The sequence below is a fragment of the Xenopus tropicalis genome, chromosome 3 (assembly GCF_000004195.4).
Source record: "Xenopus tropicalis strain Nigerian chromosome 3, UCB_Xtro_10.0, whole genome shotgun sequence".
Classification (NCBI taxonomy): Eukaryota; Metazoa; Chordata; class Amphibia; order Anura; family Pipidae; genus Xenopus; species Xenopus tropicalis.
This window is the reverse complement of record NC_030679.2, coordinates 150,203,419-150,225,298: the sequence shown is the minus strand read 5'-3', so window position 1 is coordinate 150,225,298 and position 21,880 is coordinate 150,203,419. Positions and strand designations below refer to the sequence as shown.

The following is a 21,880-nucleotide window of genomic DNA, read 5'->3' as shown; positions in this document are numbered from 1 at the left end:
CCACTTTGGCCCTTCTGTTTTTTGCTTCACTAGCCGCTATAGCTATTAAGTGGCCTCTAATAAAAGCCTTATATGATATCTGGGGTGGAGTTTAGCTCAAAATATTCTACAGTTAATTTTGGAATTTTTTCTGCATGTTGTTTATTTAGGAGTAATGTGTTCTTTAATCTCCAATTAGCAGTAGGGTTAGGGATCTGCTGAAAATCAAGAAAACATCCAACCGGGGCATGGTCCAACCAAGTGGCAATCCCTTGAAATAATGTACTTTTATCTGCGAGGATCAATCCTAGAATAAGTAGAATGCCCATGTGAAAAAAAAGGTATAGTCATACTCAGTAGGGTGCCCTGCTCTCCATATATCATATAACTCAAATTATTTTATGGTTTTAAAAAATACCTTTTAAGTGTTACCCTTAGGGATGGGAGTTTTATCTATCAGTGGATCGGGGGACAAATTGAAGTCGCCCGTGATTATGACTTTGACACCCATTTGATTTTTTTTGATTACCTTATTTATGAAGAATTTGGTGGGAACTTGGAGCATAAAGGTTCACCAGTATATATGTTTGGGAAACATTTCTAGATTAACAATTAGGAATCTACCTTTTTTTATCTACCTATCATTTTTATAGGGAGGGAGTTCCTAAAGAAAATTGTCACACCATTTTTTTGGATAGGGGCATTGGCATACATGGTCTCGGTATTACAGGAAAACATGGAAAATAAATGTACGCACCTAGCTTTATAAGGGAGGGTAGTAACATACGTCCATCACGTTCAACCATAATGCCTATATACAGTATAACCTGCCTAACTACTAGTTAATCCAGAGGAAGGCAAAAAACCCCATCTCAAGCCTCTCTAATTTGCCGCAGAGGGGAAAAAATTCCTTCCTGACTCCAAGATGGCAATCGGACCAGCCCCTGGGGCAACTTGTACTGAGAGCTATCTCCCCTACCCCTGTATTCCCTCACTTGTACTGAGAGCTATCCCCCCTACCCCTGTATTCCCTCACTTGTACTGAGAGCTATCTCCCCTACCCCTGTATTCCCTCACTTGTACTGAGAGCTATCCCCCCTACCCCTGTATTCCCTCACTTGTACTGAGAGCTATCCCCCCTACCCCTGTATTCCCTCACTTGTACTGAGAGCTATCTCCCCTACCCCTGTATTCCCTCACTTGTACTGAGAGCTATCCCCCCTACCCCTGTATTCCCTCACTTGTACTGAGAGCTATCTCCCCTACCCCTGTATTCCCTCACTTGTACTGAGAGCTATCCCCCCTACCCCTGTATTCCCTCACTTGTACTGAGAGCTATCCCCCCTACCCCTGTATTCCCTCACTTGTACTGAGAGCTATCTCCCCTACCCCTGTATTCCCTCACTTGTACTGAGAGCTATCTCCCCTACCCCTGTATTCCCTCACTTGTACTGAGAGCTATCCCCCATACCCCTGTATTCCCTCACTTGTACTGAGAGCTATCCCCCATACCCCTGTATTCCCTCACTTGTACTGAGAGCTATCTCCCATAACCCTGTATTCCCTCACTTGTACTGAGAGCTATCTCCCATACCCCTGTATTCCCTCACTTGTACTGAGAGCTATCTCCCCTACCCCTGTATTCCCTCACTTGTACTGAGAGCTACCCACCTACCCCTGTATTCCCTCACTTGTACTGAGAGCTATCTCCCATACCCCTGTATTCCCTCACTTGTACTGAGAGCTATCTCCCCTACCCCTGTATTCCCTCACTTGTACTGAGAGCTACCCACCTACCCCTGTATTCCCTCACTTGTACTGAGAGCTATCTCCCATACCCCTGTATTCCCTCACTTGTACTGAGAGCTATCCCCCCTACCCCTGTATTCCCTCACTTGTACTGAGAGCTATCTCCCCTACCCCTGTATTCCCTCACTTGTACTGAGAGCTATCTCCCCTACCCCTGTATTCCCTCACTTGCTAAGAATCCATCCAGCCCCTATATAAAGTTATATAATGTATCAGCCAGCACGACTGATTCGGGGAGGGAATTCCAGAACCTCACAGCTCTCACTGTAAAAAATCCTTTCCGAATGTTTAAATGGAACCTCCCTTCTTCTAAAAGGAGTGGGTGCCCTTGTGCCCGTTGGCCTACTGGTAAACAGAAAGGTTATTATATGATCCCCTTATATATTTATACATAGTTATCATGTCCCCCCTTAAGCGCCTCTTCCCCAGTGTAAACAGACCCAACTGGGCCAGTCTTTCCCCATAACTGAGACATCTCATCTGCCACTTAGCCGCCCAGATGGGCTCACCCTACAGCATTCTTTTTGGGTGGGGGACCCCTGTAAGCTTTGAGAGTGTGGAAGTGGATGACTGTCTCTGACTTAACTGTATATCTTGTATTTTATTTCTTTTTATGGTTCCAGGCAATGCATAAGGTGAATCAGACATCAGGTATATCTTTCCTTCTCTTGGGATTTCAGAACTCTCAGATAATCAATGAGTTTCTCTTTGTTCTGTTTCTCTGGATTTATATTGTGACATTATTTGGGAATCTTCTTATAATTATATTGGTAATAACAGTCTCAGCCCTGAGATCTCCCATGTACGCCCTTCTCTCCCAGCTGTCTCTGGCTGATGTTTTGCTCAGTACCAGTATTACTCCAAATTTCTTGCGGTTATTACTGAATGGAGGGGGCACAATATCTGCTACTGGTTGTTTCACACAGTTTTACTTCTATTGTGTTTCAGGATCTTCAGAATATTATCTCCTCACAGCCATGGCCTATGACCGATATCTGGCCATCTGCTCCCCACTTCATTATGCCTCCATTATGGGTTTCAGGCTTTGCCTCTGAGTCTTTGCTCTTGGGGCTTAGCCCTTATATTGAGTATGATCATGAATCTTCTGATACTTAATTTGCAGTTTTGTGGCCCATTTTTTATAGATCACTATTCTTGTGATTTGTCACCTCTTCTTGAACTTTCTTGCACAGATTATAAACTAGTTGTAAAACTAACACAAATGATATTGACCATGCCTTTTATGCTGCTCCCTTTTTGCTTCATCATTTACACTTACGTTTCCATTGGCCTTGCCATTCTCAGGATCTCCTCTACTGAAGGAAGACACAAAGCCTTCTCCACTTGCAGCTCCCATTTAATAGTTGTGTGCATGTACTATGGGACTATGATAATAGTTTATATGGTACCATCCAAGGGCCATAATTTTAATATCGATAAAATACTGTCCCTTCTATACACAGTTGGAACCCCATGTTTCAACCCAGTTGTATACAGCCTGAGAAACAAAGATAAGGTTGTTCTACTGAAACAGTTGCAAAACTGAATCTCTTTAGGAGACATGATCAAAGTTGCTTTGTTGAAATGTGTAATTTCCTTATAACAAGTTATTACCCTTTGATCATGCACATACAAAAGTGTGTAATTTTTGGACAAAATATGTTACTTAGGTTTGATCATGAGTATTATTGTTTGTCACATATGAATTTGATTCTCGTCTTTCATACAGTAGGCCCTGTCTACATATATCTTTATGTTTGGGGATGAATGGGTATCGACTTGGCCATTGTTCCTGAGGGACTCTCCATTCACCGCCAGGACAGAACAATGGACTCAGGTAAATGCCGGGGAGGCGGCGTGTGTGTAATGCCCAACAAACGGTGGTGTACTGATGTACAGACAGTTTCCTCGGGGTGCTCTCCTGATCTTGAACATCTTATGATCAGATGCAGACCTTTTTATCTGCCCAGGTAGTTTAAAGCATTATTTTGTACCGCTGTTTATATTACCCCCCACGCCGACACCACACGGGCACTGGATGAACTGTTTGATGCTATTGACCGGCGGCTGCTTTTATCGTGGCTGGCGATTTTAATAAAGCCAACATGAAGAAAGTTCTACCGAAGTTTTACCAGCATGTAAACTTTCCAACATCCTGGACCATGTGTACACTCCGTACACACATGCCTGCACCTCGACCAGCCTTCGGCAAATCAGATCACTCCTCAGTCCTGCTGCTGCCAGCCTATAGGCAGAAGCTGAAACACAAGCAGCCTATGACACGTTCGGTTCAGCGTTGGACCGACCAGTCAGACAGCACCCTGCGTCACTGCTTCAACATCACGGACTTGGAAGTCTTCCGGACTGCCGCTGACAACAACATCAACAACTACGCTGAGTACGTAACGGACTTTATTCACAAATGCATCAATGACATCGTACCGCGGGTTAATGTACGGACTTACCCCAACCAGAAGCCATGGGTTAACGGAGAGGTCCGCGCAGCACTTAGAACACGGACTGCAGCCTTTAAATCCGGAGACCCAAGTGAGTACAAATCATCCCGGTATGCACTTAGGAAAGCAATACAAACAGCTAAGGGACAGTACAGAGAAAAGGTGGAGTCCTGCTATAGCAACTCTAACATCAGGAACATGTGGAGTGGACTGAAGACCATCACAGACTACAAAGGAAAGAGCTGCAGAGTGGGGGAGGTAACTGCTTCTCTACCTGATGAGCTGAACACCTTCTATGCACGCTTTGATAAACGCGGTTGCCCTCTTCAGATATCTCAGGCAGACGTGAGTAAACACTTCAGAAAAGTCAATACATGGAAAGCTCCTTGACCAGATAACATCCTAGGTCGTGTTTTCAAAGCCTGCGCCCATGAGCTAGCAGATGTCTTCACAGACATTTTTAACCTTTCCCTGCTCCAGTCTGCTGTCCCAACATGTTTTAAGAGGACCACCATCATCCCTGTCCCTAAGAAAATGAATGTGAGCTGCCTAAATGACTATCGCCCAGTAGAACTCACCTCCATTGCCATGAAGTGCTTTGAGCGTATAGTCAAGGCTCACATCACATCTTTACTCCCTGCTTCACTTGATCCACTCCAGTTTGCCTACAGGTCAAATAGATCTACAGATGATGCCATAGCACCGGTGCCCCCTAGGGATGTGTGCTCAGCCCCCTGCTGTACCCCCTGTTCACCCACGACTGTACAGCAACACACAGCTCCAATACTACTATCAAATTTGCAGACGACACCACCATCATCGGCTGCATTTCTAATGGAGATGAGTCGGCCTACAGGGCAGAGGTGAGAGCCCTGACATCATGGTGCCGGGACAACAACCTGCTGCTCAACATTGAGGGAGCAGAGGTGGAGAGAGTCAGCTGCTTTAGATTCCTGGGCATCAATATCAGTGAGGATCTGAGTTGGTCTCACCACGTTGGTGTGATCACAAAAGCTGCAAGACAGCGGCTCTTCTTTCTGCGGCGCCTGCGAAGGTTCGGCATGGACTCCAAAATACTCCCAAACTTCTATCGATGCACCATTGAGAGTATTCTGTCCGGCTGTATCACTGCCTGGTATGGCAGCTGTAATGCTTTGGAGCGCAAAGCTCTGCAGAGGGTGGTGGGATCAGAGCATCCCCAGGCCTGAACTGCTGGCCATGCAGGACCTGTACAGACAGCGCTGTAGGAGGAAGATGCAGCGGATCCTCTCTGACCCCAGCCACAGTCTTTTCACGTTCCTACCATCAGGCAGAGGCGGTACAGGAGCATCCAGACCCGCACCAGCAGATACAGAGACAGTTTCTACCCACAAGCCATCAGGCTTCTGAACTGTTGACATTCTGCCCAACACACACTCCCCATAACTACTGGATTCTTCGCAGTGTCACTTTAAATCCTCACTGCACAATTCCAAATATTTCATTGCATATTTTTTTATTGTAAATACTTGTACCTTTATTGCTCACTTTTATTATATTTAATATTTGTATTTTATTTTATTTTTTTTTGTCTAGGTAAAGTTGGGAGGAAGACGGGTCAAAAAAATTTCATTACGGGAATGATGCTTCATTGTTATTTGTATATGACAATAAACTTGAAACCTGGTGAAGGACGCCATTCCTCTTTTTTTTACTGACTGAGCAGCAAGTCAACTAAATTTGTAGTTCTGCAGCAGATACAGCGCCAAACCCGTATGATCCTACCTTTAGATCTACTAAAATGTATGTTCTCAGGTTTAAAGGTATTGAAAGAAAAAACATGAAAGAAACAGTTCTGGTTTGGGATTTTCAGAGTATTGAGAAAATAAATAAGATAGACTTTGTCCATAATATTAGTCTAAATTAATTTTTTATTGTATATTCATATATGTAAAAAAATCTAAGCTCATGTGCATCCTTCTTTAACATCTGTCTGTGGTTGGGGCCATTTTCAATGTTATCCAGTTTATATTGTCCTACGGCCATTCAATGACCATTTGCCATTCCAATCTATGTTTCCATTATGAATATAAGATTTTACCTTTACCTTTACATGAGCCTTTTCCAGTCTTGGGTTTGATCAAATAAGGTGATATCATTGTCACATGATGTCATATTAACCTTATTTATTTGACCTCCTCAGCAAGGCCAAATATACCATTAAAGGTAACAAGTGTGTAGGTCCATTGTATTCTTTTAATAGGGGTGTAGATATTCCAACATCCCACAATATCGTTTTATGGCCTATCAAGGCCAAGTGCTAGAGCACTATGTGACTCAATCACCTTCTACGGAACTTAAAAGCTTTCCCCTTAGCTCTTCTAGCCATCGACCTAGTGCCGGGTTTCATAGCACAGCTGATGTATGGCCATATCACACCCCAATGCCAACCACCTTCCTGATGTTTCCAAAAGTTTCCAACCTGAGGAAGAAGCACAGAGAGACCAAGGCAAGTCCCTTTTTTGATTCACTGACAAGTGTTAATATAACCATTTGAGTCAAATTCATTAATTCTGTATCATGGTCTGAAATATCTTCAGCTTAGGTCTGGGAAGAGCATTAGTACTAGAACTTAAAAGACATTTACTGACAATTTGATTTCAAGTTTATTGCATCCCATATAGGTATCACTTCCCATGTTCTATGACCCCCTAATGTATAGGGTGCAGAATGCAGCACTGGTGAGTACAAGCCAACTCTGTCCTTACAACCTGCTATATGGTAGATGGTAAGTACAGGGTCCCTTTGAGGTTTATGGAAGAAAGCCGAATCGCAGTGGAACAGAGGGGGATGCCGAGATGAATGCAGGCAACGCTGTATTCTTGGGGCACATGAAGGTCTCTGCTCCGATTTGGAATGGAAAGACCTGCACCATGCAAAAACAGTTTACTCCCATTTTTTGCATTTTGCACCCTTCCCTGCACTTTGTAGACGATCCCTCTTGTCTAGCAATACATCCATGGTGCCTGCACTGGTAGCGCAATAGTCTATCAGCCGGGAACTAAAATAGTTTGAGGAAGTGAATAATAGTTTTGCACCATTGTAACCCAGTAAGGCAGCACCTCCCACTGGAATTTGGAGAAAAAAATGTTTCTTTGGGGGTTAAAAAATAACTTACACTGGGTTTTGGGCTCCTCACGATGAACTTGTATTTATAAATGAGCCTTAATGCCTTCAGTATGATCATGCCATTTCTTTGGAAGCTATTCAGGATCTGTTACATATTATATCAATGACATAAGCTCAATGGCCCCATGGTAAGTGGATCTTTACAGTCTCTGAGCCGTATAGAGGGGCACTGTCACCTCCAGCATCAGATACTGATATTTAATAAGATCATTGGGTAAATAAATACAAAGAAACAGAGGATTGGTCAATGCACATTCCCTGGTCCCCAGTTTTTTTTTTAGTAATTTAGTGTCTGTGCAAGGGCAATTAAAAAAAAATAGGGGGTTTAGTATTCTTTAACTAAGTGCCACTCACCTTAATCATAGGCTCGATCATTCCGTACCTTGATTATTATTATCAACAACATATATTTATAAAGTACCAACACATTCCCATTGCTGTACAATAAGTGGGTTTATACATTAGATATACAGAATTACATACAAAGCAACCAATAACAGATACAAGGGTTGAAGAGGGCCCTGCCCAAGGAGAAGGGGTTGAGACACAAGTCAAGTCAAGTCAAGTAGGTTTTTATTGTCATTTCAACCATATACAGTACAGTACACAGCGTTCCTCCAGGGCCAAGATGCTACATACATGCAACACAACATAAGGTATAAGATATAAAAAAATAACCATATAAATAAATTAAAAATATTGTGCAAATAGTTGCAGATTGCCAAGAGCAGTTCAGTGTTTTAGTGTTTTGTCAGTTCAGACCTGATGTTATTCTGTTCGCCTGAGTGATTTTTATGTGTGACCGGTCCATTGAGTTGAGAAGGCGGATGATTTGTAAATAAAAACTATTACACAGTCTGGATGTGATTGCCCTAATGCTTCAGCATCTTTTTCCAGATGGCAGAAGGGTGAAGAATGAGTGTGAGGGGTGTGACCGATCAGCCACAATGCTGGTGGCTTTGCGGATGCAGCGCATGGTGTATATACCATCGATAGAGGGGAGAGAGACCCCAATGATCTTCTCAGCTGTCCTCACTATCCGCTGAAGAGACTTACGATCTGATATGGCACAGTTTCCAAACCAGACAGTGATGCAGCTGCACAGGATGCTCTCAATGGTTCCTCTATAAAAGGTGGTGAGGATTGTTGGTGGGAGCTGGGCCTTCCTCAACCTTCTCAGGAAGAAAAGGCGTTGTTGACAGGTGTGGGAATGCGCAAGAATAGAATTAAGAAACCTGTAGCACAGGGTATTGCTTTAATGAGGGTAAGCTTCTCGAAATAAATGTGTTTCTTTTAGAAAGATTGTAATGCAGTGAGACAAAACGTGGGAGAGAATTCTAAAGAAGGGGTGCAGCTCTTGCAAAGTCTTGAATGTGAGCGTGTGAGGAGAGAATGAGAGAGGAGTTGAGGAGCAGGTCAGTAGGGGGGTAACAAGCGGGTTGGTTGGTAGCTAGAGATGAGTTCAGAGATGTAGGGTGGGGCAGAGTTATGGACTGCTTTGAATGTGAGGGTCATTGGTTTGAATTTTATTCTGGATGGTAGTGGAAACCAATGCAGAGATTGGCAAAGGAGCATGAAAAGGAGCAGTTGGAGAGGTGTATGAGCCGGGCAGCAGTATTCATTATGGACTGGAGAGGGGACAATCTCTGAAGGGGAAGGCCAGTAACCCAGGCGTGATATGATGACAGAATGGATAAGAATTTTGGCAGCACCTTGGGTGATAAATGATTGTATATTGGAAAATTTTTCTTAGGTGAAAGTGACATGATTTGATAAGTGATTGGATATGAGGAGTGAAGGACAGGGCAGAATCAAGGATAACCCAAGGCACCGGGCCTGGGGAGATGGAGTGACAGTGGAATTGTTAACCGTTATAGATACCTCTGGGAGGTTATTGGTATTGGATGGAGGGAAAGAGAACCAATTCTGTGTTAGAGAGGGTTCAGTTAACGTAATGTTGGGGCATCCAAGTAGAGACAGCAGACAGACAGGAACGAAGAGACGCAAGTTAGAGCTTTGGGTTGAGATCAGGAGAGGAGATCAAAGTATCCCCAGCTTAGAGGTGGTATTGAAAACTATATGAGTTGATTAGTTTGCCAAGGGAGAAGAGGTATAACGAGAAAATAATGAGGGACCCAGAGCAGAGGAACCCCAACAGAAAGTAGTAAGGGAAAAGATGATACTTTGATATCAGAGAGAGCCTGCCTAGTCCAAAACATGTGTTTCACTGGCTTAATTCTACCCCCCAGAAGACCACCATTAAAGGGGCAGGTGTGGGGGTGCTGCAAACACATCAACATTTGGTCATCTTCCTGCAAAAATACAAAAACCCGAAACCTGAGCAGGAGGCCTATTGAATACCTCTCTTAATGTATTCAATAATCTCCTCAAAAACAAAAAGGGATAATTTATGTAACGCTTTTCTGACCCAATTTAGAATAAACCCAGGCTAGTAGTGAATAGAGAGCATGGGTTACATTTGCGACACTTAATACAAAGGGGTGAGCCTCCGCTATATGGGAGAATCAGGATGGAGCGAGGGTGTAGTGGAACTACAACTAGCTGAGGTGTGGTGTGCAGATGATAAAAGATGGACGCCAGAGGATTCTTGCTGATCAACTATAGTACAAGTTTATTAAAGGCACAACTGAATAGTGCAGCAGGGTTATACTCACAGACACAGCAGTGTATGATGTCACAGATAATACAGCAGATGTGACCCTTTAGGCACAGAATATCCCACTTGGAGGATGCACAGAGGATTAGTTGACACCTGAGATATAGACCTTTCAGAAGGGAGTGTTCCGGCCGACTGTGGTCCAGGGGAGAGCTCCTAACACTGGTACCTGGCGTCTAATAAAACCGGTCCCTAAAGAACGACTACAGAGCCGGGGTGGACTAAACCCTTTGTTACAACTCCTGGTTGGGGCTATTGACTGCCCTTGCTAAATAGCCTGACTACAATCACCTCTCCTAGAGGGTGCTATTAATGAATCTGTCTGTGCTGGCTTTACCTCGTTCACGGGGCCCTGTCCCCGACTTATCACTAGGGTAGGTGGTCCCCTAGGGTACAAATGGCTTCTGGGCCTATGTTCTGGTCCAGGCTCAGTTGGGATCTGTCCAGAACACAGCATGCAGCCAAAAGAGGAAGCCACTTCCTTGTGCAAGACACTATATCAGCCTGTAGGGGGAGTGGTCAACCTGGCTAAACCTATTAAGGATAGTGTTTCAACTGTAACCTGAGAGTAGAGGGCTCTGCCCTATAACAGCACAGATAAGGAAAGGTAGGGATATGAAGCCATAGGGAGCTTAACCCTATGGGTCCCTACATTTATAAATCCTCAAGTGCACACAAGGGAAGCCTGAGATGTCCCGCAGCCTGGATGTGAAGGTATTTACAGGGTTTGCTAGTGGGTCTAATGCCTTCTGCAACACATCGTCTATTTATGAAAATGCACACCAATTAGTGAGTGTACTGGTGCATGATGTGGTTTCCAGACAAATCCAACTTGAGGGGACATTTAAAAGCACAATGTAGGAAGTGACTAGAAAAAGGGACTGGTTCCTTGAACATGTGATTAACACCAATAAAAGGTGAATTGCAGAACTGATGAATTCTGCGTGTCCCAGCATTGTGCCTTTGAAGGTATTTCACATTGTGGATGGTGTGTGTTTGGAGAACAGGAGGCAACTTGGGTTTTACTCCATTATCTGTTTAATGAACTTGAAGGGGCATTTACTAAGCTGCAACTTTTTCAAATTGGGATTTTTGTTACATAGTTATATAGGGTTGAAAAAAGACCATAGTCCATTAAGTTCCACCCATCCAAGTAAACCCAGCACAACCCACGCCTACCAATCTATACACTCACATACATAAACTATATATACAACCACTAATACTAACTGTAGATATTAGTATCACAATAGCCTTGGATATTCTGCTTGTACAAGAACTCATCCAGGCCCCTCTTATAGGCATTAACAGAATCTGCCATTAACCAATCTCTAGGGGCATTCCCCAACCTCACTGCCCTCACCGTGAGGAACCCCCACCCAACATCCCCCGGCAGGGCATTCCCCAACCTCCTCACTGCCCTCACCGTGAGGAACCCCCTACCCAACATCCCCCGGCAGGGCATTCCCCAACCTCCTCACTGCCCTCACCGTGAGGAACCCCTACCCAACATCCCCCGGCAGGGCATTCCCCAACCTCCTCACTGCCCTCACCGTGAGGAACCCCCTACCCAACATCCCCCGGCAGGGCATTCCCCAACCCCCTCACTGCCCTCACCGTGAGGAACCCCCTACCCAACATCCCCCGGCAGGGCATTCCCCAACCCCCTCACTGCCCTCACCGTGAGGAACCCCCTACCCAACATCCCCCGGCAGGGCATTCCCCAACCCCCTCACTGCCCTCACCGTGAGGAACCCCCTACCCAACATCCCCCGGCCGGGCATTCCCCAACCCCCTCACTGCCCTCACCGTGAGGAACCCCCTACCCAACATCCCCCGGCCGGGCATTCCCCAACCCCCTCACTGCCCTCACCGTGAGGAACCCCCTACCCAACATCCCCCGGTCGGGCATTCCCCAACCCCCTCACTGCCCTCACCGTGGGGAACCCCCTACCCAACATCCCCCGGCAGGGCATTCCCAAACCCCCTCACTGCCCTCACCGTGGGGAACCCCCTACCCAACATCCCCCGGCAGGGCATTCCCCAACCTCCTCACTGCCCTCACCGTGAGGAACCCCCTACCCAACATCCCCCAGCAGGGCATTCCCCAACCCCCTTACTGCCCTCACTGTGAGGGACCCCCTACCCAACATCCCCCGGCAGGGCATTCCCCAACCCCCTCACTGCCCTCACCATGAAGAACCCCCTACCCAACATCCCCCGGCAGGGCATTCCCCAACCCCCTCACTGCCCTCACCATGAGGAACCCCCTACCCAACATCCCCCGGCAGGGCATTCCCCAACCCCCTCACTGCCCTCACCGTGGGGAACCCCCTACCCAACATCCCCCGGCAGGGCATTCCCCAACCTCCTCACTGCCCTCACCGTGAGGAACCCCCTACCCAACATCCCCCAGCAGGGCATTCCCCAACCCCCTCACTGCCCTCACTGTGAGGGACCCCCTACCCAACATCCCCCGGCAGGGCATTCCCCAACCCCCTCACTGCCCTCACCGTGAGGAACCCCCTACCCAACATCCCCCGGCAGGGCATTCCCCAACCCCCTCACTGCCCTCACCATGAGGAACCCCCTACCCAACATCCCCCGGCAGGGCATTCCCCAACCTCACTGCCCTCACTGTGAGGAACCCCCTACCCAACATCCCCCGGCAGGGCATTCCCCAACCCCCTCACTGCCCTCACCGTGAGGAACCCCCCCCCCAACATCCCCCGGCAGGGCATTCCCCAACCGCCTCACTGTCCTCACCATGAGCAACCCCCTACCCAACATCCCCCGGCAGGGCATTTCCCAACCTCCTCACTGCCCTCAACGTGAGGAACCCCCTACCCAACATCCCCCGGTAGGGCATTCCCCAACCTCCTCACTGCCCTCACTGTGAGGAACCACCTACCCAACATCCCCCAGCAGGGCATTCCCCAACCCCCTCACTGCCCTCACCATGAGGAACCCCCTACGCTGCTTCAAATGGAAGCTCCGTTCCTCTAATCTAAAAGGGGGGCCTCTGGTGCGTGGATCGTTTTTATGCCAAAACCTAAACAAATTGCAGAAAACAAGTTTTGAATTTTGTCCTCATCTAATCAGTGATAAGGTCTATCCCAACTGCTGACATTGCTGTATGTTATGCAAAATATGAGAACCATGGGTAGGTTGGGTCTTCCATGCTTCCTTCTTTATCCACTCCAGAGGCGTGTCCACTCTAGTCTGGAAAAATCTCCTCTTTGAACTGATTATATTGGCAACTGATCATTATGGTAGATATAAAATACTAGCCAGTCTCAGCTAATAAACCGGCAATCATAGCTATGTTGTCTATGTCTATGTTCCATCCCTGTTCAACATTGTTTTTGTGGGACTTATAGGCAAAAACTTTGCTGATCTTCCTCCGGTACCGATGTGAATCAGCCCACAGCCTCACAGATATGCAGTATAGCATTGAAAATACCCCTATGAAAGTAAAAAAAAATATTCATGTCATTCCTAGCCCCATTAAACCTTTCCTAGAACTGAACATTCTCACAAAACACCTGATATCCTTCAGTTCCTGCTTGCAACAATCACCCTCAGACCATGCCCCACTCAAATGACTTCTGAAGTAGCTTCTCTCATCCCCAGCCAGGTTATGGTGCTTGAGCCCACTCTGGTTCAAGCATTCTGACATAGCAGAATCCAATAGAAATGCATAAAACAATACTGGGAACTGAATTCAGGGGCCACCTTAGTGGTGATGGTATTGGAGACTTCCAAGGAGGCAACACGGAGCGTATTGACCACTGCGATGACCCAGGCTAGGAAAGTGGCTAAGGAAGCCATCACAAATGCAGAGGGGAAGGTATTGCAGCAACACTTTAGTGATCCATCTATTGATACTTATGAACAGGTGCTGCAGGCAGAGGTGGTCTTGGCTAGGGAGTCCACTTCCATTACCAGGAAAACCCTTATCTGCAGTTCCCAGAGAGACTTCAACCAAGAGGACAAGAATAGTAAACTACTGCCATTTTGGGCCAAACCACAAAAACCCACTACTGCTATGCCAAGAATTGAGGCTGAGGGGGGCTGAATGGTAAGTGAACCACATTTGATTGCTAGCACATTTGCTAAGTATTATGAAATCCCTATCCTTTGCTGTAGAATTAATGGAAAGTGTGATCCCCCTTTAACTTCTAATCCACCATTTGCCACATTCATCACAAAACATCCTGCTGTGGGGCAATTTATAACTTGCCAGACTTTGTTTACCAGTCATGGCTGGGATTCAAAACATTGTCAGAACTAGTTCCCACAATGCAATTCCTCACATTTCAGGGGAGGCAAGAACAGTCACCTAACCAACAAGAGCAGATATACATTTATCTTCAGCTTAGATATGCCTTCTGGGCACAATTTTAGGGCCCTTCTCCCACACTGTGAATTCTGGACTGAATTAATTGGGCTGCATAGTTTTGTGTCATCTACAGTCTTACTTACAATCATTACTGAAGAATATAAATAAAAGTGAACCCAATACAGAACCCTAAGGAATCCACTGAGAACCTTACTCCAAGCAGAGAATGTACCATTAATAACCACTTTCTGTACCCGGTCACACCTACTACAACCTCCTGTCCAACACATTTGCCTGTTCTTCATAAAACCATGCTGATTCCTACCCATAATGCTACACACTATAACATCATTTCGAATGTAACACCATAATGAGCTTTCAAACCACAGATGTCAGACTTACTGGCCTATAATTGTCTGGCAATTATTCTATGTAGAACACTGTGGAATATGAAAACACCGTATAAAAAAGTATAATATGTAAAATAGTAGATAATGTCATTCGGAGTATCTTTGGAAGTCCCATCCCATGTATATATATTTAACTGAACAAGCAACTTAAACATGAAGCCTTATTTCCCTAATAATAATCTCTATAATACTGTTTGATCCCTTTGTGATAGAATTTTTACTGCCTACCAGATTGGTTCCTTGTAGCATTATTATCTAGGGCTTTACATTCTGAATAATGTCAAAGATTCCATGACATTAGTTTAACCATTGCCATGACTAATACCAAGTAATTATGTTGAGTGCAAAGTACCAGGGACCTTTTCTGGATTCTACATTCCCCTCCTATCAACCAATCTCTCCCCTTCCCTATTCCACAAAACTACTAGAACAGCATGTATACAATGAACTCACCAAAACTCACAATGAGCTCTTACATGCAACGCCCCATTTGACCCACCTTTTCATTCAAGCCTATGATCTGATCCCTCAGAAACCTGATCACCCACTGCTCACACCCTCACTAATTAATGGTATTCATCTCTTACTCTGCATTTACCATCACTTTGATTAATTTTCCGTAGCTAAAGTGATATCTGTGGCAATTTGTATGCACTAACTTCCTTTTGGGGTCGCTAAATGTCAGCTACATCGGTAATCCTATGCACAATGGGCATCAAACTGTTCAGCTGACCCTTGGCTTTCATATTTAGGGTGTGTTTTCTTGGTACCTGATGTTATGTGGGAGATAAGGTGCTTGAAATTGGAAGGTTTAAAAATATTTTCAGGTCCCATGCGCCTAAAGGTCATGGGGAAAAACCAATATGCCTCCTGCCCAAAATGCCAAATGACAGAGGCCGGGTTTTTCCACTTGATATGGACCTGCCCTACAATATTGGACAGAGGTAACTAAATATCTAAATGAGCAAATTCCCCTGCCGGGAATTCTATCCCCAGAAGTGTCTCTCCTAGGCCTTATTGATGACCTAGTCCCCCTGAACAAAACCAGAATACTGCTTAGATCACTATATTTTTATGCTAAGAAGGTGATTGCAATGAAGTGGATGAGCCCCCACCCCCCTGATCTCCACCAGTGGACACAACTGGTTCACTCTAGGCTCCCACTCATCAAACTAACATACCTGGCCAGGGATTGCCCTAATAAATTTGAGAGTGTATGGTTACCATGGATAGATGCTCACTCTGAAGAGAACCTCACGATATATAACTCAGTGATGTTATAGAATAAAGGTCCCCCCTCAATCTTTTGGCCTTATGTAACCAGCTTAGACTAAGCTGACTGTACCTAATTGTCCTTGCTACCACTTACCCTTTTTATGGTCATGGCACTGTATACTGTATATGTGAATGTGCTTTTATGTTATGTTTGTTAAGAAAACGGAAAAATAAAAACCTTTTAAAAAAAAAAATATTTTCAGGTATTTCATCACAACCTCCAATTTTGGAAAAGCATTGAGACTTTGTAGTTTGGATTAGAAAGATATGGGTGCCCATTTTGAATTCACCCTGAATGTGTACTTTTCAAAATTATATAGTTTTGGAGGGTTCAATGTATTTTTTTGTGTTTTTACCCCACAAAAATGCAGTAAATGTACTGAATTTTCAGTAGCTAAAGAGACCTCTGGGGCAATTTGTATGCACTAACTTCATTTTGGGGTCTCTAAATGCCAGATACATTGGTGATCCTATGCACAATGGGCATCAAACTGTTCAGTGGACCCTTGGCTTTCATATTTAGGATGGTTTTTTTTTGTACCTAATGTTATGTGGGAGATATGATGCTTGAAAGTGGAAGCTTTGAGGCGATTTTTTTAGAATTTTCACAATATTTTATAGAAACTGCTAAATTCAGTAAAGCATTGCCATTTGGTACTTAGGAGAAGAAAGACATGGTTACCCATTTTGGATTCAGCAGAATGTGTTCTTTTAAAAAATATATGGTATCCTGGGGTAAACCTAATGTTCCAGGATTTTTGGCTTTGGAATCTAAAGTATGCCGTATTCTGTTGTAATGCTTTGAAAATTTGGTAAATTACTGCTGGGAGATTTTGATCTATTGAAGTCAGAAATCTTCATAAAACTATACATTTATACAGGTATACAGGTATTGGCACATTCGGGAGACATGAGGCTTTCCCAATCAGTTGAATTTTTGTCCATACAATAAAATATGTTTCTATATCATGAAACATTTCCATATCATGAAAAATATGAATTTCTTTTTTTTTGTATTTAGAGCTCTAAATCTTGTTCCCAAAGTGGAAATACACAAAAACTCTGCCAGATTTGGAAAGCTCAGGTTCTCCCGAAAAAACGATATATAGTTTTCCTAACTTAACTAACCCCCCACTCCAGTAAATGTCCCTAAAATAAGAGAGCACAGAATGTTTACAAAACATCTGGCAACAGGGGGAACCAAAATATGAAATTCTGTTGGCAGTTAAAGGGTTTAAGTATCAATTATGAAGTCTTTTTTATTTGATCAAATATTATTACCATTCACCGAGAAAAGGATTTGCCCTAGAGGTTAAGTGATGACCCCTGGTTCAGTTCCTCATAGTGGCAAGTCCTTTAGACCCTCCTTGATACCTTGGTGGGCCAGCATACACTGTGTGCCTATAATGGTTGATTGCTGTAAAGCCTTGAGCCTTATGGGAGGAAAGCTCTATATGATGTAAGTAATTCACCTTTTCTTAGTATGTGTATTTGTAGTATATAGTATATACAAAAAGAAGTTTACTATTTTGGGCAACATTTCAGTAGTCTCTATTTTAAGATTATTAAAATCAAACGACTGTCTTTCATTATATAACAGTTAATAATGTACCTACATTTAATTCATACAACAAAGTAGTAAAATATGATTAGTATGTATATTAAGTGGGAATTTGTTGGGATGGGGGTGCAAAAATATCTTTACAAATTATTCCTGCCATTTGTTAAAGTAATCAATATAAATATCTTCTAAACATTGAAAGAAATTATTAGTAACAAGCTTCTGGTTGTGCCCCAGGGAGCTCCCTGTGAGTGTCTGTGTTATACACGGCCCAGGGGATAGTTACAGAATGGCTGTTATGTTCCTTTCCAAAGGTATAAAAACCCCATCTCTGTAATGCCAAATGGCTTCCCTTATCCATGCAGTATAGAGTTATGGCTGCTCTTTGCTGAATCGCACTGCTCACCCTACAGGATTCTTTTTGGGTGGTTGACCCTTATAGATCCTTTATTAGAGAGTATAGAAGTGGGTGACTGTCTCTGACTCAACTGTATATCTTATTTTTTTCTTTTTATGGTTCCAGGCAATGCATAAGGTGAATCAGACATCAGGTATATCTTTCCTTCTCTTGGGATTTCAGAACTCTCAGATAATCAATGAGTTTCTCTTTGTTCCGTTCCTCTGGATTTATATTGTGACATTATTTGGAAATCTGATGATTATATCGATAGTAACAGTCTCGGCCCTGAGATCTCCCATGTACGCCCTTCTCTCCCAGCTGTCTCTGGCTGATGTTTTGCTCAGTACCAGTATTACTCCAAATTTGTTGCGGTTATTACTGAATGGAGGCGGCACAATATCTGCTACTGGTTGTATCACTCAGTTCTACTTCTTTTGGGTTTCAGGAGCTTCAGAATTTTACCTCCTCACAGCCATGGCCTATGACCGATATCTGGCCATCTGCTCCCCACTTCATTATGCCTCCATTATGGGTTTCAGGCTTTGCCTCTATATGAGTCTTTGTTCTTGGGGCTTAGCCATTGTAATAAGTATGATTATGAATCTTCTGATACTTAATCTACAGTTCTGTGGCCCATTTTTTATAGATCATTATTTCTGTGATTTGTCACCTCTTCTTGAACTTTCTTGCACAGATTATAAACTAGTTGTAAAACTAACACTAATGATATTGACCATACCTTTTACAATTTTCCCTTTTTGCTTCATCATTTACACTTACGTTTCCATTGGCCTTGCCATTCTCAGGATCTCCTCTACTGAAGGAAGACACAAAGCCTTCTCCACTTGCAGCTCCCATTTAATAGTTGTGTGCATGTACTATGGGTCTCTTCTAATAGTTTATATGGTACCATCCAAGGGGCATCATTTCAATATTGATAAAATACTGTCCCTTCTATACACAGTTGGAACCCCATTTTTCAACCCAGTTATATACAGCCTGAGAAACAAAGACATTAAAGTTGTTCTACTGAAACACTTGCGGAACTGAGTCTCTTTAGGAGACCTTTATGTGATGAAGTTGATCAAGTTGCTTTGTTAAAATCTATAATTTCATTATAACAAGTTATTACTCTTTGTTCATGCACATACAAAAGTGTGTGTTTTTTGGACAAACGTTGTTACTTAGGTTTATCATGAGTATTATCATTTGTCACATACAAACGTTTTCCTTGTCTACCATCCAGTTGACTCCTTTTACATATGGAGTTTTAGGTTTTGGGATGAAAGGGTAACATTATGGACAAGACTCTTTCTCCCTCCAGTTGCTGAAGAAACTACATTTCTCCTTCTTTACTGACTGAGCAGCAAGTGTCTTACATGTGTAGTCCTATACAGATACAGTGCCAAAACCCGTATGGTCCTAGCTTTAGATCTACTAAAATTCATGTTCTCAGGTTTATAGGAAACCAAAAAAAAGAAATCACTATTTCTGGTTGCGGGTTTTCAGAGTATTAAGATAATAAACATGATGGTCTTTGGTCCATTATATTTGTCTAAACATTCTAGGTCTCAGCTCTTCCATGCTGTTCCATGTATGTTCATTTTCAGCGTTACCCAATTAATATTGTGTTGCACATTCACGTCCTACAGCAATGGTTCTCAACCTGTGGGTCGGGACCCCTTTGGGGGTTGAACAACCCTTTCACAGGGGTCGCCTAAGACCATGGGAAAACACATTTCCGATGGTCTTAGGAATAATTTTATGGTTGGGGGTCACCACAACATGAGGAACTGTATTAAAGGGTTGCGGCATCAGGAAGGTTGAGAACCACTATCCTACAGCCATTCACTGACCATTTGCAAATCCAATCTGTTATGTTTCCATTATGAATTCAGGGTTTTACCTTCACGTGAGCCTTCAGTCTTGGGTTTGATCTGTTAAGGTGATTTCATTGCTTATTTATTTGGACCGACTCAATAGGGCCAGATATACTGTACTATTTAAGGTAGCAAGTGTATAGATCCATTGTATCCCTTTATTAGTATTGTATATGTTTCAGCTTCCCACAGTATCGTTTTGTGGCCTATAGAGGCATTAGAGATAATTAACTATGTGATGAGCAAATCTGTCCCGTTTCACTGAAAAATTCTCGAAAACGACAGGAAAATTTGCGACACGGCGGAAAAACAGCAAAATGTGTTTGTTTTATCTCACACATCTTTTTTTTTTGCCACAACCACAACTTTTTTTGACATGTGACACATTTTTCCGCGGCAAATGTTCACGGAAGTTTCGCGAAACACTTTGCCAGTGGCGAAATGCGGAAATTCGCTGCTAATCCATGCCTGCCGAAAAGATTTGCTCATCACTAGAAGCAACTCAATCGCCTTCCTGAATTTTCCTACCATTGGTATAAGTAAGAGAGGCCAAGTCAAGTCCCTTTTGGATGCCACCGTGGCAATGCCATGTATACTACTCCCGGAACATTTACCTGGGTGACACAGTGGCAATTATGGCTAATTAAGGCAAGGGAATGGGTCATTGTGACACAGTGGGAGAAAGGGAATAGTGGGGAAGTGAACAGACTTCTATGATAGTCTTGGGGAGGAAAGAGGTGGAATCTATGGAGTATGGGACCACCATCCTGCCTTCTAATTTGTCAGCCAAGTCCAGCATGAAGAAAATTCTATCCCTCCACCTCACCAACAGAACCCAATGTGTGCGCCTGTGAGAGTGGGAAATTTAAATTACCTGTTATATTATCTGTTCCCTGCTGCCCTGACTTTAACTCCTAATTAAACCTGATGCCCATTAGTGCTCTCCTGCACCCCCTGCCTGTGCCTGTAAAGTCGGGGGTTGTTTTTACATGAGGACTTAAGTCCTGAAATGGGGCTGGTCCCCGTGGCACGGGGACGGATGGCAGACTTAACCCACAAGCAGCTCCACCTTCCTTTTCCATTATGGATTTGCCCAACACCAGTGATCCCCAACCAGTGGCTCCAGAGCAACATGTTGCTCACCACCCCCTTTGATGTTGCTCCCAGGGGCCTTAAAGCAGGTGCCCATTTTTAAATCTCTGGCTTGGAGGCAAGTTTTGGAAGCACAGAGACACAGTTTTACTCCAAGCAGAGCCTCCTGCAGGCTAGCTGGCAACATGGGGCTCCCAAATAGCCAATCATAGACCTTATTTGGCTTCCCTCAAAAACTTTTTTCATGCTTGTGTGGCTCACCAACACTTTTTACATCCTAATGTGGCTCACAAGTAAAAAAGGTTGGGGACTCCTGCCCAACACTGTCCCATTAAAGGTAATAGTGCCTTTGGAACAGCATCACAGCCATTTTGTGACTTTGTCCAGTCAGCCAAGTTGGCTTATATTTTAGAGTCATGCAGGAATATACTGGAACAAACAACAGGCAGGCACATCTGGGATCCCTTATGTGTCAAAAAAAATGTTTTCAAGAAGCAGCTTGTAATGTTGATAAAAGTATCAAAATTTATTTAATCCATAAAAACCAACAGCAAAAGCCTTACGCGTTTCGTACCTAAAAGGGTACTTAATCATAGGCTGCTTTTCCATCATGAAGACATACATTATTTAAAGTCACAAACGCCAATCAAGGGATTCCTACGATGGGCCAATCACATTACACATTTAATTAACCAATCAATTGTGAGAGAGTCACAAATGGGCCAATCATATTCTAGACAGGTTTAAGGAGATGACTCACAGTAAACTAATTACATTATATTGTATAGTACCTCTAACCTATCAGTTACATAGAATAGACACAGTTGCTAA

General features: G+C 43.8%; 1 protein-coding gene across 1 annotated transcript; it reads left to right on the top strand.

Annotated features, from left to right (window-relative positions):
* Nucleotides 1-13,834: 13,834 nt before the first annotated feature.
* On the top strand, nt 13,835-19,127 carry LOC116409631 (olfactory receptor 10A7-like). The gene is made up of 2 exons (XM_031898360.1): nt 13,835-13,939; nt 18,396-19,127. Exons 1-2 carry the CDS (start codon nt 13,835-13,837, stop codon nt 19,125-19,127), a joined length of 837 nt encoding a protein of 278 aa, XP_031754220.1.
* Nucleotides 19,128-21,880: the final 2,753 nt, after the last annotated feature.